Raw genomic sequence first — 19,891 nt, 5'->3', positions numbered from 1 at the left:
CAACTGGGGGCACTATCACAGCCAAGCTCACCCCCTCACCCTTACACCCTTTTTCAGAGTTCCAGCAGCCCAGGGTAATTATTTCCAGGCTAGTTGTGCACCATGACGGACAACTGAATCATTGCAGGGACCTGATTAGTTAACAAGAAAAATGCTTGGCACTTGAATTACTGAACACAAACATAGGGTAGAGGGAGGGAGAGAAGTGATTTGTAGGATAGGCTGTGGTTGGTATTTAAAAGTGCTGTGACATAAAGTCACAGTGTCCAAAGAAGATGTCTTCTCATCTGTACACACAGACCTCTCTGCTTCGAAGCACAGGAGGCCTAGCAGTAAGACAGTCCTGTTATCGCACTGTGAGTCAATTGAATGAGAAAAGGAATATGCAAGTACAGACAATTTAATTTTGACTGATGGTTGTCTGAGGTTCTTGTAGCTTGTTTTGTGTTTGGTGTGATGCCTTTCAACAACAAATTCTACAAACGCTGGCTGAAGTTTTAACATTTTTCGCCGCTTATTGTCAGGTGCTTAGACAGAAATGTCAGGGTATTTATAGCAGGCTTGCAATAGTGATGAGGTTCCCGTGGAAGCTTAATAGAATCATTTCCACACACAGTCAGTTGTTAAAAATACAATTTGGGTTTACGTATGTTTTATTTTGGTGGCTGTTGTCGACTCAGTCGGCTCCATCACGGACTCTAGCCTCCTCACCATGGAGGACGTCTTCAAAAGGTAGCGTCCATCACGAAGAGCCCCCACCATCCCTCATTACTACCATCAGAGAGGAGGTGCAGGAGCCTGAAGAGACATTCAGCATTTTTTGTCAGCTCCACCAACGGATTTCTGAACAATCAACCCATTAATTTGTGCTGTTTTTTTCCCCCACTACTTTATATTTCTATATATTTCTTATTGCAATTTATATTGTATGTTTTGCACTGTGTTGCTACCACAAAACACGCAAATTTCACAGCATGTGTCAATGATGTTCAATCTGATAGTGTTCAGCCTGGTACTTTCCCTAACCACTTCAACTTTATAGGGTCATAGAGAGACACAGTGGAGCAATAGGCCCTTTGTCACACCAAATCTGTGCCAACCATCAAACCTACTTTAATTCCATGTTGTTATTGATGGGTCTTGAGGGTCCTTAATGATGGATGCTTTTTGAAGATCCAGAGGAGGTTTAGGAGAATGATTTTGGGGATGAAAGGTCAATGTATGAGGAGCATTAGATGTCTTTGGGCCTGAACTCACTGGAGTTTAGAAGCATGGGGGGGCGATCTTGTTGAAACCATCATATATTGAAAGGCTTCGTTCAAGTGGTTGTGGAGAGTATATTTCCTATAGTGTCCGGGACCAGGGGGTACAGCCTCAGAAAAGAACATAGTATACCCACAACTCATTAACCCTTATCTCTACATCTGGAATGTGTGAGGAAAGCAAGCACTAAGAGAAAATCCTTGTGGTCACATTAAGAACATACCAACTTCTTGCAGGTGGGGGGGAGGGGAGTGAACGTCGACTCAAACCTTGAGAGGCCCGCGTCGGGCATTTTCATGCCTTACAAGGTGCAGATTGGAAGTCTGTGTGGGGCGCCACTCCTCACACAGACACTAGAGCAATGTGTGGTTAAGTGCCTTGCTGAAGGACACAAACACGCTGCCACAACTGAGGTTTGAACTAGTGATCTTCAGGTCACTAGACGAACGCCTTAACCACTTGGCCACGTGCCCAACACAAATGTCAGGTAGAAGCAGAATAATATAATTGTTATAGGGGATAATTGAGGGAACAGACTCTCTTCTCTGCAGCAGAGATGGTCTCAAGGCCTATATGGTGTCAGTGTTGAAGACTTTTCTGGGTTGGAAAGGAGCTTTGAGTGGGAGGGGGTGGGGTCCTGTTATCATGGTCCATGTTGACACTAACACAAAAGACTTTGTCGAGTGATTATGGGCAGGATTGAAAAGCAGAGCCACAAAAGTGATAATCTCCAAAGTAGTACTCGAACCATGATTTACAACTGTTAAATAAGATTAGATAAAGTGAGGTTTAAAGTTTGCTATGGGAGGAAGGAGTTTCAGTTCATGGGGCTCTGATACCAGCACTGGGGGAAAGAGAGAGCTGTTCTCTTCAGGTGGACTTCATCATGTTGAGGCTTGTGTCCTGGCCAATTGCACACGTTTGGGTATAGGTGGTGCTTTATTTTTATTGAGATACAGCCCAGAATTAGCCCTTCGGCCTTCAACTTGCACTGCCCAGCAATCCCCCGATTCAACCCTAGCTAAATGACATGACAATTTACAATGACCAATTAACCTACCAACCGGTACGTCTTTGGACTGGGAGGAAGGAGCACCTCGAGGAAACCCGCACGGTCACATGGAGTGATGGGAATCGAACCCGGGTCGCCTGTATTGTAAAGTTTTGTGCTAACTACTACGCTACCATACTGCTCTTTAGACAAATTAGAGGTGTGGCTCAAATGATGGGAAATGAGACTGGTGTCACAAATGGGGTACAGGTGAATGGGCAAAGGTAGTGTAATGTTATTACAGCATCAGGGTTTAATTCTACCACTGTCTGTAGGGAGTTTATGCATTCTCCCAGTGACTGTATGGGTTTCCTTTAGGTATTCTGGTTTTCTTCAACATTACGAAGATGTACAGTTAGCAGGTTAATTGGTCACGGTGGGGGTTATTGGGCTGTTTGGGCCAGAAGGGCTTGGTGCTGTGCTGTATCTCTAAATAAAAAAGAGAACATGGGACCTTGAAGTCCAGTGCAGGGACTGCCTGTGACACTGCGGCTGAGTTTCTGATCTTGTTTCAGTCAGTATGAATCTCCAAATTAATTCAATTTCAATCAAATTAAATTCCATTGTGACAGGATGGAGTAGGATGCACAGGAAAAGGAATCTCAGGGTGTGTGGTAACATGCATGTACTTTGATAATTTTATTTTGAACTTTGGAGAAGAAAATATAAGCAAAATTATACAAGTTAACATTGTAAAAGTTAAAGCTCCTTGCCTCAATATTTGAAGCTAGATATTTTGGCATAAATAGAAATAAATGTGTTTGATTTAATAGGTATTGTACATCTGTAATGCAGAATTATCTAGCACTTGAAACTCAATATTCCAGGTTAGACCATAAGACAGGGACAGGCCATTCAGCCCATCAAGCATGCTCTGCCATTCTATCTTGGCTGACTTATTTTTCCTCTCACCCCCATTCTCCTGCCTTCACCCTGTAACCTTTGACGTCCTGAGCTTCAAATTCAACCTTAGCTTCAAATTCCACAGATTCCCATCCTCTGGCTAAAGAAATTGCTCCTCATCTCTGTTCTAAATGGACATCCCTCTATTCTGAGGCTGTGCACTCTGGTTCTAGACTTTCCCACCACTGGAAACATCTTCTCTGCATCCACAATATCTAGACCTTTCAATATTCAAGCAACACACACAAAGCTGGAGGAACTCAGCAGGCTAGGCAGCATCTATGGAATTGAGTACAGTCTGATGAGGGTCTCAGCCTGAAACCTCACCTGTACTCTTTTCCATAGGTGCTGCTTGACCTGCTGAGTTTCTCCAGTATTTTGTGTGGTTGCTCGGATTTCCAGCATCTGCAGATTTTCTCTTGTTTGTGATTGATGTCCAAACTCTCTGCTGCCCTATTCCTACCATCCTGGTAGTACGTACTTCCTCAACAGCTGCTCGCACCTCTTCCTGGACCAGTTTGCTTCTGTCCCTGCCCTGAGCCCTGTCGAAGCAGGTTGAAGGGAAGCTGCCCAGTCCTCCTGACCAGGTCCCTATGCCTCAGGCGTGACTCAGCCATCTCCACTGCACCCTTGACCTTCCATTTCGTGCTTGTCTGCACCTCAGTGCCTTCTGACAGGACTTTGGGGTCACAGGAGTCTCTGTACAGCAGCAACTCTCTTGTATGGGAAACAAGGAACTCCTCGTTCAGAGTGCTGCAGGAAAACTGTAATTTATTTCTCTTCCCCTATAGGGCAGTGCTGCTCAGGCTATGTGGGAGACGCAGCCATCTTTGAAGGTAGCCATTGGTCTTTCTTTTAATAGCCTCAACTGTTGACACGGCTACCCATATACCAGCATGGGCCAGAGGATTCTGGAGAGGATACCATGCTGATAGATCCAGGCCTTAAACTTGCCAGGTAGGCTTGACTTGTCCACATTGGTCAACCAGGCTTCTTACTCCTTGGTGGTCTTCAGGATGGCAGCCGCATCTCGGCTGCAGTCAAAGACCTTCCCCAGGGTCTTGACTGGTTTCTCAGAAATGGATGGGATAGCAATACCGTCCAAGAAGTGGAATTTGTCTATGAGTCTGCCTTTTTTTTAAACACCAGAGACCTGGATTTCTCTGGCTTAAAGCTTATCCTTGCCCATGTGATGAGCCTCTCTAGCCCCTGGCAGATCCATCCGGGGACTGATGTAGTTGTCACTGTGAGGTCATCCATGAATGCACGCTAATCTTAGAGGCCTCTGCTGTCCACTTTGGCTGCCTTAATGGCATGTTCGTGGTCAGAGAGAAGAGGATCACTGAGATTGTAGCTCTGGATGTAATATCCTCCTTCAGCCAGTGCCAGATGTTGTGGTCGTTCCTGAGGAGAATCTCAAACTGAAGTTCCCATAGTAGTCCAGGATGGGATCTTTTATCAGAACATGATGTCAGTTCAGCATGATCTGCCCCAACCTATGTGGTAAGCAGTTTCGGACCCCTTGTTTAAAAAAGGAAATGCTGACATTGGAGAAGGTTCAGAGGAGATTCATGAGGATGATTGCAGGAATGAAATGGTTATCGTATGAGGAGCAATGGATGGCTCTGGGTCTTTGCTTGCTGGAATTTAGAAGAATGAGTGGCTATCTCAATGAAACCCATCGAATGATGAATAGAGTAGATGTCAAGAGGATGTTCCTCAAAATAGAGGGATGTTCATTTAGGATGGAGATGAGGAAGAATTTCTTTAGATGGGGGTGGTGAATCTGTGGAATTTATTGCCACAGGTGGTTATGGAGGCCAGGTTATTGAGTGTATTTAAGGTGGAGGTTGATAGGTTCCTGATAGTCAAGTTGTGCAAGGTTATGAGGAGATGGCAGGAGAATGGGGTTGAGAGGGAAATGGATCAGCCATGATGGAATGGTGGAGCAGACTCAATGGGCCAAATGGCTTAATTCTGTTCCAATGTCTTATGGATGGTGTGGGCTTGTGGGCTGTCAGGACCTGTTACCCTGCTGTATCTTTAAGTAAAATGAATTTTAAAAATGTGTGATGGTGTGGGATTGATAAGGATTTGGTATATTTGAATCTAGGGAGTAATCATCACAGCCTGGTACAATTCCAAAACCGGTGTCCTGAACTTAAATGAGGGCAATTGCCAAAGTACAAAGGAAGCATTATTTAGGTTGGATTGGAAAAATAGACCAATGGAAATGTAACTAAGCATAGATTGTCACCAAGGCTTGATGGCCTGCATCCAAGAGTCTGAGGAAGTAGCTGCAGAAATAAGAAATAAGCTGAAGTTTTTCAGAATGTCGTTCTTGGGTTGGAAACACAAGAATGTGGTGCTCTCTCCTCACAAAGGGAAGCATACAAAAATCAAGAAACTATTGGCCAGTTAGCTTAACCTCCATTGTTGAAGTCCATAATAGCACTATATTCTGCACCATATTACTGATTTTCCTTTGTACTATATCAATGTATGGTACTGTGCAAAAGTCTTAGGCACACGTACAGCTAGGGAGTCTAAGTCTTCCGCACAGTACTGTATTTGTGTTTTTAAAATGGCATGCTAAACAATTTTTTTCTGTACCTTGATACACATGACAATAATTAACCAAACATGTAGTATTTATTACATATGAACAAGTTGAGTCAGCTCCTGGCCTTCACGTGTGGCTTAGCTAATAAGCCCAGTGGAACTGTTTCTACTGACAGGAAAAGGGGCGAAGGCGGGCTACTGGCACCGAAAGACCAGTCGCTTTGGGCAGATGGGGTTCATCAGCTGTGGTTGGCATTTCATGTAGGAGAAGGAAAACTCTGATCTCAAACCTCCTGCCTTGCAGCTATACGCACTCATTGAGGGTAAACTCCGAGGGAAAAATCCAGAGCTGCAGTCTCTCTGGCAGCCCTACATTGTGTTCAACACTGACAGGCAACTCTTGTGATGCTCCTGTGTCAGTCTCTATCATTCCATTGGGTTCATCAGATACGTGGAGAGTGGGATTTTGGTATGTGGACAACAGCTTGCTCTCCATATTGTACTGCCCTGGCCTGTGTATCTAGACAGCTAGGACGCAACCCTGACTGACAGAGGCCTCCAGATCAATAATTTGAGGTGGGGGGGTCAGAGTGTAAGGTGTTCCAAGGTTCCTCATTGATGTGAGAATTGTTGAAAGGGCATGCAACATTGAAGATATTTGAATTTGCAAGAGGATTGCGTAAACCTGACATTTAATGTAGAAATGTCTGATGTCCTGCAGTTTGGTAAGAGAAACTAAAAAGCAGGCAGTTGTTTAAATGAAGAGAAACTGCAAAATAGTGGATTACAAAGAGATCTAAGTGTTACACAAAAATATGAAGTAGTAATTGTGGCTGCAGCAAGTAATGTAGAAGGCAGTTGGCATATTGGTCTTCATAGTTAGGAGGTTGGAGCTTACATATAGAGCTATGTTGGTGAAGCTGTAATTTGGAGTACTGTGTATGGTTTTGGTCGTCCTATTTAAGAAAGGATATACTAGCATTGGCAACATCCCAGGAATTGGTCCTGAAAAGATTCACTAGTCATTCTGTAAATTAGATATGCAAGAAGATGTATATCAACTTAATCTTGTATATCTATAAGAAGATGTGTGTATGTATATATATATATATATATATATATATGAATGATTGAAGGGAAGGAGCTGTTTTTGAAACTCGTGGGGCTTCAGGCTTTGGTACCTCCTACTTCCTACCTCCTAACCTCCCAACAGGAGCCATGAGAAGGTGTATATATGAATGATTGAAGGGAAGGAGCTGTTTCTGAAACTTGTGGGGCTTCAGGCTTTGGTACCTCCTATCTCCTAACCAATAGGAGCCGTGAGAAGATGCATTGCTCAGTGAATGCAGCAAAGGAGTCTGACTTAATGTAAGTGAGAATCAGGCTGTCTACCAGAGGTTCAGAGGGGAAATTTAAAAGAAATGAATAGAGAGAATCAGGCTGTCTACCAGAGGTTCAGAGGGGAAATTTATAAGAAATGAAGAGAGAGAATCAGGCTGTCTACCAGATGTTCAGAGGGGAAGTTAAAAATAAATGAATAGAGAGAATCAGGCTGTCTACCAGAGGTTCAGAGGGGAAGTTTAAAAGAAATGAATAGAGAGAGAGCAAGGTTGGTAGGAAAAAGAAATCTAGAAATTCTCCAAGAGCAGAAGTGTAGTTGGAAAAGTCTAAAAAGGAAGTTACCTAATTACTAAGTACTTTACATGGGTAGAATTCTGGTGGGGTCTCAGTGAAAGATGTACGGGCCATCCCCGGGTAATGAGTTGGTTCCATTTTTACTGACAACTAGATGTCAATTTTGTCCATAAGTTGGAAAATATATAACAATATAAGTTCAAAACAAGTTCAAAAGTAATTTATTGTGACAGTGCATATACTACTGAGATTCATTTTCTCGCAGACATTCACAGTGCCTACAAACACAATAGAATCAATGGCAACTACACAGATGGACAAACAACCAATGTGCATATGAGAGGCATTGGAGTTGATGCACTCCACTAGAGCACTGGGGGTGGTGTGGTGTCCATACTAAAGTCAGGTTTGCTCCCTGCCACCTTCCCCCATGTCTGCTTGGCAGAAGACAAGCCATATTGTGTTTTGACTGCAGACTCCTGCAACATTTATGGACTCAGGATCTTGGACAATATATTTTTTGTGTTACTATTTTATTGTTGCCTTGTATGTGCTTGTTATCTTGTATGTACCTTGTGCTAGGTGTGTCTGTTGGTACGGTGTTTTGTACCTTGGCCTCAGTAATGCTGGATGATTGACAAGCTTCTTGGGAAAGAAAGAAAAAAAACAAATTGTGCATTTACAAAAAAAAGTCATAAGTAATATTGAGAATCACTGAAAATGGAGATAGAATTGTCATTTTTAGGAGGTATGTGGCTCTATTGAATTTAATATCATTCTGGAAGCTCTTTAGTGTGTTGTGCTGTTGTAGGTCAGATGTTCTTCATCTAGGATGATCTGTAATTGAATTCATGGATGGACTATTAATAGATTAGGAGCAGTGCTTGAAAGGTGACCTGTAATTTGTGGACAAATCACCTAGTCCACATGGGATAGACTCTGCGGGAAGTAAGGAAGGGAACTGCAGAATCTTCAGTGATGAACTTCCAAATATTCAGGTGGTGTTGCCAGAAGACTAGAAAGTTGTATAGATTACACCATGGCATTCCTTGTATGATCTGTATGTGTGGCACATGGAGCAAATATTTCACTGTACCTCAATGAATGTGGCAATGATAAACAACCTTATTGAAGGGTCTGAGCTTGAAACTTCGACTCGTTATTCCTTAAATGCTGCCTGACCTGCTAAGTTCCTCTAGCATTTTGTGTGTTTAAGGTTTCCAGCAAATCCAGGATCATGTGTCCAGTCTTAGAAGGTGTATCCTTGCTTGTCAATTCTGCATCGCTACCTCTACCAGAATTAGTTTCTTTCTGACTATCCAACCAGTTCCCCCCTACTATTTTTAAAGCATCAGTCAAATAGATACACACTTTAACCGCGCATTTGTTAGTGAACTCTGGTTACTATACTCCGGTGTATGCAAGGTAAGCAGACTTCAGCCTCTAGATGGCAGCCGTGTGCTACTTTTGATTCTGGGCAATTGTGGACTAAAACCATAAGCACCACTGACCCAAGTAAAACAATAGATACAACTTTGCAAAGTAAACCTCCAGTCTGTAAAGGCTCATTTTCTGCGTCTCTCTTCATAATGTGTCTTTGTGCTGTTGCAGGTGGTCAAAGTAAAACCAAATGACAAGGATGCAAAAATGAAATACCAAGAATGTAATAAAATAGTTAAACAGAAAGCGTTTGAACGTGCAATAGCAAACGATGAGCTGAAGAGATCAGTGGTGGACTCTCTGGATATAGAGAGCATGAGTAAGTATCCAAAATGGTTGACCTCAAATATCAAGACTTCCATGTTTAGGACTCTTTTACACTCAGTTCTCGGAACCAGTTATTGCAACATTTGGTCCTTTTCCCTGTCCTCCCCGTGACAGTATTTATGAGTGTTTATAACTCCTTCTAAACATTGCAGTCATATCAACTGCAGGGCTGCTTCTGGAAAAACAAGTTACAAACTGTTTCACTATTTTTAATCCTGCTGTCTCTTGCTTTATTTGTTTCCTGAAGGTGTTGATTCTTGCTAGGTTAGGGTGTGTATATACAAGGGAGGTGTCTCAGCCCAGAACTTCGACTGTTAGCTTCCCTCCACAGATACTGCCTGACCTGCTGAGTTCTCCGGCATTTTGTGTTGCCCCAGCATACAGTCAGCTTTTGTGGCTACAGGAGATGAGAAGGGTGGGAAACATTGAGAGACCATTCCCATTGTCTCACATAACCCAAGTTACTTCCTACACCAGATCCAGGTAAAAGAAGTGACACGGGGCAAGAATTAAACCCGAGAACTCCTGATTAAAATCGGGAATGAACAGAGATTTCTTTCCTATTGCAGACACTAGCATACTCTGAATAGAAACCTTTCCTTGATGTGTACTTTCGTTTTCTAATAGTTATACAGTTCAAATGAATATTTATTTTAGGGGGAACTGGTACAAGGGACAGATGGTGAAGTGGAATTATTGCTCGGTACTCAGTGGCCAGTGTATTAGCTAAACCCGTACGCTTGGCCTTTAATGTAAATGTCAGTCAATTTCTGGTGACCAAACATCTGAGGAAAGCTGCAGTGACCAAGTCTCTGGCATTGAGTCTGGCTCTGTGGCTTAGAAGACAAGTGGGGAGAAGAAGAGTGCAGTAGTGATAGGGTATTCCATAATTAGAGGAGCAGAAAGCAGATTCCGTGAATGTGAAAGAGGCCCCTGGATTGCAAGTTGCCTCCCAGGTGCCAGGGTAAGATGTCTGGGATCATGTCCACAGCATTCTGAAGGGAGAGGGTGGACAGCTGGAAGTCATGATGTGTATTGGTACCAACAACAGGTAGGAAAAGGGAGCAGGTCCCAAAGAGAGAATATAGGAATATAGGCAGAAAGCTAAGAAGCAGGACTACCAGGGTGATGATCTTAGGATTGTTGCCTGTGATACATTGCAATGAGGGGAAGGATGATTTGGCAGGTGAATGTGTGGCTAATGCAAGGGACAGGGTTTCAGATTTCTGGATCTTTAGGATCTCTTCTAGGGAAGGTATGACCTGTACAAAAAGGACATGTCACACCTGTCAGCACCTCAGCGCCAGGTGCTCCGCTTTCCTCCCAGATTCCAAAGATGTATGCGTTTATAGTTTAATTGTTAAAAAGTTAAAGTCTGTTCCGAGCCTTGTAGGCTCATCAGGCCGGTACTTTTGCTGGTTTCCGTGGCGTGAAGCGACTAAGAGTACGAGACTCCCCCCTCCCCCCCCCCAGCGCCAGATGGGACACCAGTCTATCGTGAGGTTAACCCCCAGCATTTTGGCAGTACCCATTTTCAGCTGGGTGGACTGGAGCATTGTGTGGTTAAGTGCCTTGTTCAAGGACACAGCACGCTGCCTCGGCTGGGGCTGGGACTCACAACCTTCAGCACTTGGCCACGTGCCACACGTAGCAAATCAGGCAGCATTTGTGGAGGAATGTCCAATCCAGTTTAAAAGGCTCCCTGAAACGTCGACTGTCCATTTCCCTCCATATGTGCTGCCCTCGCAGCTGAGCTTCTCTAGCATTTTGTTTGATGAATCCCTTCATGAGGGAGAAGAGCTCAGCCTCATCAGTCTTCTCCAATTATTACATCACCTTTATTCTGGCACCTTCCCAATTAGACTGAGCAAGATCACCTCACCCCTTTTCATTCTAGAGAGCTAGTTAGACTGGGAGGGCCTATGCTCTATCATGCTGTATCTCGAAAGAAAATAAAAAGTGCCCCCAGCCTTTTCTTCTTGGTAATCTATTTCAAGGTTTAAACAAAATGAATGAGATGTCTCCCACTACCCTAGTACTGATAGTTTCTCTTTTTCCATGCACTCCCCTCTCCTTCCTCTACCAACACCAACCCACCCCACCCTAAATCCAACATTTGTGTTAACTTGATATGTGTTGCAATCTCTCATTCTCCTAGGTTCTCTTTTTTCTGTTTAGCAATCGAAGGTGATTACACTGGTCCGAAACTTGAAGACGGCAAGGTCACATTACAGTTCATGAAGGACTTAATGCAGTGGTTTAAAGACCAGAAGAAATTGCACAGGAAGTGTGCTTATCAGGTGAGGAACTATTGTCATCCACTCCAATAGGAAACAATACCAAAGACTTGTGCGAGTTTGTTCTGGCATAAATATCTGCAGAAATGCCAAGTTATCCTAAGGTAAACTTGTCATTTTTTTCCCTCGCTGATTTTTTTTTCCCCTTCCTTGACATAAACTCTTAGATGTTTCTGGTTTCTATCTATCCCCGTGTAAATCTCATCTGCAATTTTATCTGTCCTCTCGCTGCCTTGCACGGCTCTGCAATAACCCCACAGAGCATCGACTCCCTAAGGCTACCTCACCATTCTTCCTTGAAGGTTAACAACATCACTGCATCACAAAACTCAGCAGGTTATGGATGGGAAGAAGCAGTTGATGTTGCGGACCAATGAAGTGTCATGGCTCAAAACGTTCACAGTTCATTCGTTTCCATAGATGCTGCCTGATCTGCTGAATCCTGTATTGCTCTGGATTTCCAGCATCTGCAGAATCTTTTGAGTTTATGCATGACTGCATGCTTGCTCCCCAGAATGAAAGTGGGTGAGATGATCTTGCTTGGTCTAACTGGGAAGGTGCCAGAATAAGGAAGGTGTAATAATTGGAGAAGATTGATGACTTCTCTCTTGTGAAGGGGTTTATGGAATCATTAAGGGTTTCATAGGTTGCATATAGAGAAGACATTTCCTAGTCTGCAAATGACTGACAAGGGAGCGTGAATGTATGAGAAGATAAATAAACCCAGTTAGGAATTCTCAAGGAACTCCGTCCAGAGTGAGCTTCCAGAACTTGCTTCCATGAGGAGTAGTTGTGGAGAATAGTGTTCACATATTTGAAGGGAGACTAGATAATTACGAGCGGTGATGAAATGGAAAATTATCCATGTAGGAAAATTAGATAGAACAGGTTGGGAAGACTAATCTGATTGAAACCTATTGAATATTGAAAGGCCTAGATAGAGTGGACCTGGAGGGATGTTTCCTAGAGTGGAGGAGTCTAGGACTAGAGGGTACAGCCTCAGAATAAAAGGACATCCCTTTAGAACAGGGATGAGGAGACATCTCTTAAGCCAGAGAGTGGTGAGTCTGTGGAATTCATTGCCTCTGATGGCTGTGGAGGGCAAGTCATTGGGAATAACTAATACAGAATTTGATAGGCTCTTAATTAGTAAGGTTGTCAAATATTTTGGGGTGAGGGCAGGAGAATGGAGTTGAGAGGGATAATAAATCAGCCATAATGGAATTGATGGGTCAAATAGTCTAATTCTTATGTCTTGTGGTGTAATAAAATGCATAAATACTGCTGAATGTGGTTATCTCTGTCGCCTTGGGTGATGGAGAATATGTTAACCCTGATGTTTGTGAACTCTTCCAGCAAGTCCTTTGCAGAGACTGCTGGGGTGTATTGTAGCAAGGAGCTATCAGCACGGCCAATGCCTAGTTGCCACAAATAACATATTAACTGGAATGATAGTATCATAGAAACATCGTTTCTCTTGCACTGCTATAAAGCACATGAAGTTGTCAAATAGTTTAACCATGTTTTCATGGTTAAACCATTTTTTGTTAGTTTGTTTAAAGCGTGTGTTATTGATGCAAAAATATAACAGCGAGCTATCTACTAGGATTATTATTGTTCATGTTCAGATTCATTTATTACATGTACGTCAAAACACAGTGAAGTGCATCGTTTGTTTTGATAACCAACACACCCCAAGGATGTGCTGGGGCAACGCAGGTGTTGCCACACATCTCAGCAGCGACATATCATGCCCTCATGTTCAGCAGAACAACAAACCCCCTCCTTCTCTCTCCTCACCCCCCCCCCCCATTACATACACATGGTAACAGTGAAATGCATCATTTGTTGTCACAGCCAACACAACAGAGCTGGATTGAGGGCAGCCCGCAAATATTGTCACACATTTCAACGCTAGCATACAGTGGTGCTAGAAAGGTTGTGAACCCTGTAGAATTTTCTCTGTTTTTGCATAAATATGACCTAAAATGTGATCGGATCTTCACACATCCTAAAACTAGATAGAGATTCCAGTTAAGTAGATACAAAAACATTATACTTGTTCATTTATTTATTGAGAAAAATAATCCAATATTACATGTGTTTGAAAAATGTATGTGATCCTTTGTTTTTAGTAACTGGTGTGATCTCCCTTGTACAGCAGTAACTTCATCCAAACATTTCTGATAACTGCTAATCAGTTCTGCACATTGGCTTGGAGGAATTTTAGGCCATTCCTCCTTACAAAACTGTTTCAACTCTGGGATGTTAGTGGGCTTCTTTGCATGAACTTCAGGTACTTCCATGATATTTCTATAGGATTAAGGTCAAGACTTTGACTCGGCCAATCCAAAACATGAAATTTCTTCTGCTTTAGCCATTCTTTGGTAGACTGACTTGTGTACTTAGGGTCATTGTCTTGCTGCATGACCCACCTTCTCTGAGCTTCAGTTCACAGACGGATACCCTGACATTTTCCTGTAGAATTTGCTGGTACAATTCAGAATTCATAATTCCATCAAGGATGACAAATCGCCCTGGTCCTGAGGCAGCAAAGCAGGCCCAGACCATGACACTGCCACCACCATATTTCACAGATGGGATGAGGTTCTTCTGCTGGAATGTAATGTTTGTTTTTTGACAAACTTGTGTTCTATTTTGTCCAAAAAAAGTTCTATTTTGGATTTATCTGTTCACAGAGCATTCTTCCAATAGCCTTCAATGGCAAACTTTAAACAGGCAGCAATATTCTTCTTGGAGAGCAGTGGCTTTCTCCTTGCAATCCTGCCAAGCATGCCATTGTTGTTCAGTGTTTGCCTGATGGTAGACTCATGAACACTGACATTAGCCATTGCAAAAGAGGTCTGTAGCTCCTTAGATTTATTGGAAAAAGTATGTGAACCTCTAGGATTATCAGTTAATTTAAAGGGGAAATTAGGTGTTTCAATCAATGGGATGACAATCAGCTAAATTCTTAGATTTCCCTGGGGTTCTTTGTGACCTGGAATATTACACGCCTTGCTCTTGGAGTGATTTTTGTTAGTCAACCACAAATTTCCTCCATTTGTATGCCATCTACCTGACTGTGGATTGGTGGAGCCCATTAGAAATGGGTTTGTATCCTTTTCCAGCATGGTGAGCATCAACAACTTTTTATTGGGGGGGAGGGGTCCTCAGAAATCTCCTTTGATCGAGGCATGGCACACTTCCAAAAATCTATGTGGTGAGGATCCGACTTTGATGGTGAAGACCTAGGTTTATATTCTTTAAATAGGGTAGAGCCTCCCACACTCACACCTGATTGAAACACCTAATTTCCCCTTCAAATGAACTGATAATCCTAGAGGTTCACATACTTTTTCCAACAAATACTTTCATATTGGATCATTTTTCTCAATAAATAAATGAACAAGTATAATGTTTTTGTGTTACTTATTTAATAGGGTTCTCTTCATCTAGTTTTAGAACTTGCATAAAGAACTGATCACAGTTTAGGTCATATTTATGCAGAAATGGAGAAAATTCTATAGGGTTCATAAACTTTCTAGCACCACTGTAGCATACCCACAATACTCAGCAGATCAACACAAAGCAAAAAAAGGCCCTCCCTCCTCCCTCCTACCACCCACCTCCCCCCATGCATGCACAAACAGTTCTCGAATCCCAAGACAGGCTGTCTTCAGCCTCTGAGCCTCTAGTAGATTCAGGTTTGTGCACCTTGGGCCTTCGACTTCCCTAGCAGACTTGCAAACCCAAGGTTCCAGTAACTTGGCCCTCCCCTTTCTTCATACTCATTGTTACCAACTCCTTGTTCAACTTGGTGTTTAAAATACTAACCATCATTCAGTGGCAGAAGAGTTTATCCATTTCCAATTTCCTTTTAAAGGTTAGGAGATAAAGTCTCAACAATTCGGGAGCAACTTCTTCCCCTGTGCCATCAGATTTCTGAATGGACATTGAACCCATGAGCACTACCTCACTACTTATTTAATTTATTGATATCGATTTACTGTAATTCAGTTTATTATGTATTGTAATGTACTGCCGCATAGCAATGAATCTCGTGATGTAAGCCAGTTTTATAAAACATTTTTTCATTCATTGCGTTAGTGTAAGGTTAGTTTAATGAGAATATGTAAATTGCCAGGAATGGCAGGATAGCAGTTCCATTTGGCTGTTTTTTGTTGTACCTGAAGGAAACAAACAGTAGAAGTGCATTTGGTTTGCCTTGTATTTGTTCCTGTGTCAGACCTTATTAGCATCTCAGCAACCCTTAATAAGCACCCCTTCCGTATACTGGCACCAAGTCTGAGCCTGCTGCTTGCAGTATTTCATGCCTTTACAAGATAAACATAAGAGAATCTGCAGATGTTGGAAATCCCGAGCAACATGTACAAAAACTGGAGGAACTCAGCAGGTCAGGAATAAACAGTTGATATAACAGGCCGAGACCCTTTATCAGGACTGGAAGGAAAGGGGGAGGAAGCCAGAATAAGAATGTGGAGAAGTGAGCTGAAGTACAATTTGCAGGTGATAGGTGAGACCAGGTGAGGGGGAAGGCGGATGGGTGGGGGAGGGGCGATGAAATGAGAAGCTGGGAGGTGATGGGTGAAAAAGGTGAGAGGATCTGAAAGGAGAGAAGAGTTGACCATGGGAGAAAGGGAAGAAGGAGGAGCAGCAGGGTGAAGTGAAGGGCAGGTGAACAGAAGAGGAGTAAATGGGAAGCCAGAATGGGGAATGGAGAGAGAGAGAGAGAGAGATTTCCAGAAGTTAAAAAAACTTGTGTTCATGCCTTCAGTTTGGAGGCTACCCAGACGAAATAAGGTGTTGCTCATTTATCCTGAGAATGGCCTGATTATGGCAGTAGAGTAGGTTCTGGACTGACATGTCGGAAAGGGAAGTCCACCCAAGAGAGTTCTGTTAAGTGAATTCTGTCCCTTTGTTCCTTCCGCCCCTCATATTTGATGTGTATTACCACCAGAATCTGGAGATTAAGCATTGCTGTATAAAATCTCTTCAGAACATGGACTAGGCCGAGAAAGGATCTAGTGCTTTCCCGGCATATATAATGAATAAACTGTCTTCCCGGGCTTCAAGCCTGGTACAGGTATCGATTATAACTGACCATCTTTGTCAGGGAAGAAGATAGCAGAGTTTGTCATCAAAGCGTTGGTTATAATTGACGCGTGTACCTGGCTGGAAGCCCAAGAAGAGTTTATAGAACAGGCCCTTTGTCCCACGATATTGTACCAGTCTATATTTGCCTATTCCATGACCAATCTAACCCTTTCCTCTTACACCCCCCCACAAGCTTCCAAGTTTACAAGCTCTTGCCTTCAAGAAATTGAATTTGTACTGATGGAAGGAAATATAATTTACGGTCTGATGCCATTTCCCACTTTTAGCGCTAACTCAACTCCTTTGGATTGTATGGTGGCCCAGCTAGTACAGACATTCTCTCACCAAACCAGAGAATCTAATGTTGGACATTATCTGTTTAGCGTTCACATAATATCCCTGTGATTACGTATGTGGGTTCCCCCAGGTCCTCTGATTTCCTTCCACATCCCAAAGATATGTGGTTTGGCAGATCAATTAGCCTCTCCAAATTGTGCACAAGGTGTAGTTGAGTGGTAGAACCTGGTAGGAGTTGGTGGATACATGGGAAGAATAAATTAGGATTAATGGGTAATGGCCAGCATCTGTTTAGTGGGCTGAAGAGCCTGTTTCCCTGTTTCTTTCCATGTCTCCATCAAGGTTCATAGTACCACTTTCCACACAGTTGGGTTAACATTTTGGATTTTCTTTCAGATACTGGTCCAGGTGAAGGAGGTGCTGTCGAAACTGCCCAGTCTGGTTGAGATCACGGTGGGCGAGGTATGTACTGTGATAGCACTGTCATTCAGAGTTAGCAGTGTTTCTGCCAAAGTCATTGTGGGTCTAATTGGACAGTCTTTTCACAGCACAGACAAGAAGAGCTAAATGATGATTTCCTGATCTTTTGGTTTTGAATATTTTGCTTCCCACTCTAATTATTTTAATCTCTAATTATTTTAATAAGAAAAACCTTTTGTACATAAAACCTTGAGCAGACTGTCTTTCCTTTGTCTGTTCCATGTTGTAGGTTTGGTTTTGACAATTGGAGCAGAACTTTATGCACTTAGAAATGCTAGGGTATGTTGATAATATTTCTGCCATAGAGGTGATCAGATTAATTTCCTAGACTTGAGGGCTGCCCCCAGCACGTCCTTTATGCAAACAATACATTTCACTATATGTTTCTATAGTACACGTGCCAAATAAAGCTAACCTTATCCTTTGTTATTGTACTTTCCTCAGCCATTTCCTCTGGCAGTGTATTCCACAGACACAGCACCCTTTGTGATTTTAAAAATAAAATACTGGAGCCCCTCATTCAGTCATCTTTCATTCTTGGAAACACCAGTGAATGTGGGCCCCCTGTACTCAGCCTTCCTTCATTGCTTGGTGCTCAGGTTACAAAACAGCAGGATTAGACCATTCGACCTGTTGAACCTGCTGTTCTTCTACCTCAGCGACATTTTCCTGCATTGCTCCCATATTCCTTTAATATCCAGAATTCTATTTATTTTTGATTTAGAGGTACCGCACAGTAACAGGCCCTTCCGCCCAATGAGCTCAAGCTGCCCTATGTGACCAACTAACCTAGTAGCCCATAAATCTTTGGAATATGGGAGGAAACCCTTGCAGTTATGGGAAGAACGTACAGACAGTTGTGGAATTGAACCCGAGCTGTAGTAACATTGTGCTAACTGCTACACTACGTATTAGGGTGAAGCAGGTTTGAAACAGGTCCTTCAGCCTAACTCATCCATTTGGCCCACACCCCTCTAAACCTCTCCTAATCATGTACTCACCAAAACACCTCTTAAATATTAATATTGTGCCTGTCCCAGCCACTTCCTTTGGGAGGCTCAGCATCCTTATTTGTTACACTCATTGCTGCTTTACTGAGAATATAGTATTTGACGTACAGTAGTTACTGCTATCTGTATTTAATCAATTTCATGTTGTTACTTAGCTGTCCATTTGTCTTTCAGAAAGAGTTCATCACCATTTGCGGGGACATTCATGGGCAGTACTACGACCTGTTGAATATATTTGAACTCAATGGTTTGCCGTCGGACTCTAATCCTTATGTATCCTACTTTTGAAACCACGCTTTGAAGTGTAGCCCATGCAAAAAATATCAGCTAAGTTGCAAGATCTCACAGATGGGCATTAAGTGGTTCATCAATTAGACTATATTTTGGACGTAAAATTGGTTGGAACGGTGGGAGACTTCCCTACTCCTCTTCACCAATGTCATAGGATCATGGAAACCCATCCAAAAGGACAGATGTTGTTCGATCTAATCACATAGGAGCACCTAGTAACAGCAGCAATAACCACCTTTTTAACCACCTGAAACCTCCCAAGGCACTTTATGGAAGTATCATGAAACAAAAATTCAACACTGTCTTGTGCTGGATGGGAAAGCTTTCCACTGTCTTGCACCAGTGGAAAGCTTTCCCATCCAGACAGATTCCTTTACATATGTATGTCAGGGTAGCAAAAGAAAATCAGAATGTAGAATTGTAGAATCAGAGCCATATTATCCATGCTAGCTTGATCTCCTGTCTAATCCCATCTACCAGTGCCTGCTGTCCAAAGCCTCATCTGGCAGTTCGTTCCACACTCACACCACCTTTTTGGATGAAGAAGATCCCCCTCGGATTCCTCTTAAATATTTCACCTTTTACCCATAACCTGTCAGCTCTAGTTCTTGTATCACTCAGCCAGATGGGGGAAAAAGCCTGCAAGCACTCATCCCATCTTATCCCTCATAATTTTGTATACCTCTAAGATCTATCCTTCATCCAGGGAATAATGTTCAACTTTAGTATCATTCAATTGTACACATGCATATAGCTAAGCAGAGCAAAGTTCCTCTTGGACCAAGATGCAAAGCACAGTATGTATGTCACATACAGCACAAAATAATAATGCAATATTAACAGATTTAAGGTAACTCCTAACCTGTTCAATCTTTCCCTATAACTCAAATAACAGAATATCAGAGCAAGCAGAGGCTGCCACTTTAAGCTTATCCAAGTGATAGCAACACCAGCACATGTCTGTCTCAAGTGTGATTTGAGCCCAAAAGTTGTCAGGGATTGTGAATGCACCCACCAGGTGCAGATTTATGAAAGGATTTTTGTGTTCCCCATTGTTGTTGCTGTGTGTATGCTTCGAACTTTCAGTACCAATGCCCAGGAAATCGCTCCCTATCGTACCATGGCTTGCTCTTCCATCAACGTTGTCTGCTGTTATACTGGGAAACATTTCAAGGATACTGATCTGGATTAGCAAGTAGATGGATTAACATCAGCAC

General features: G+C 42.6%; 1 protein-coding gene across 1 annotated transcript in view; it reads left to right on the top strand.

The window, feature by feature from the left end:
• Positions 1–19,891, top strand: part of ppp5c (protein phosphatase 5, catalytic subunit) — a 95,807-nt gene that overhangs the window by 34,283 nt on the left and 41,633 nt on the right. The window contains exons 3-6 of the mRNA XM_063060343.1: positions 9,026–9,173; positions 11,360–11,481; positions 17,290–17,355; positions 18,558–18,656. Of these exons, the coding sequence (XP_062916413.1) occupies positions 9,026–9,173; positions 11,360–11,481; positions 17,290–17,355; positions 18,558–18,656 (435 nt within the window). The remainder of the gene's footprint in view (positions 1–9,025; positions 9,174–11,359; positions 11,482–17,289; positions 17,356–18,557; positions 18,657–19,891) is intronic.

The sequence above is a fragment of the Mobula hypostoma genome, chromosome 10 (assembly GCF_963921235.1).
Source record: "Mobula hypostoma chromosome 10, sMobHyp1.1, whole genome shotgun sequence".
NCBI lineage: Eukaryota > Metazoa > Chordata > Chondrichthyes > Myliobatiformes > Myliobatidae > Mobula > Mobula hypostoma.
Note: the sequence above shows the minus strand (reverse complement) of the source record. Positions and strands in the feature narration are given on the sequence as shown.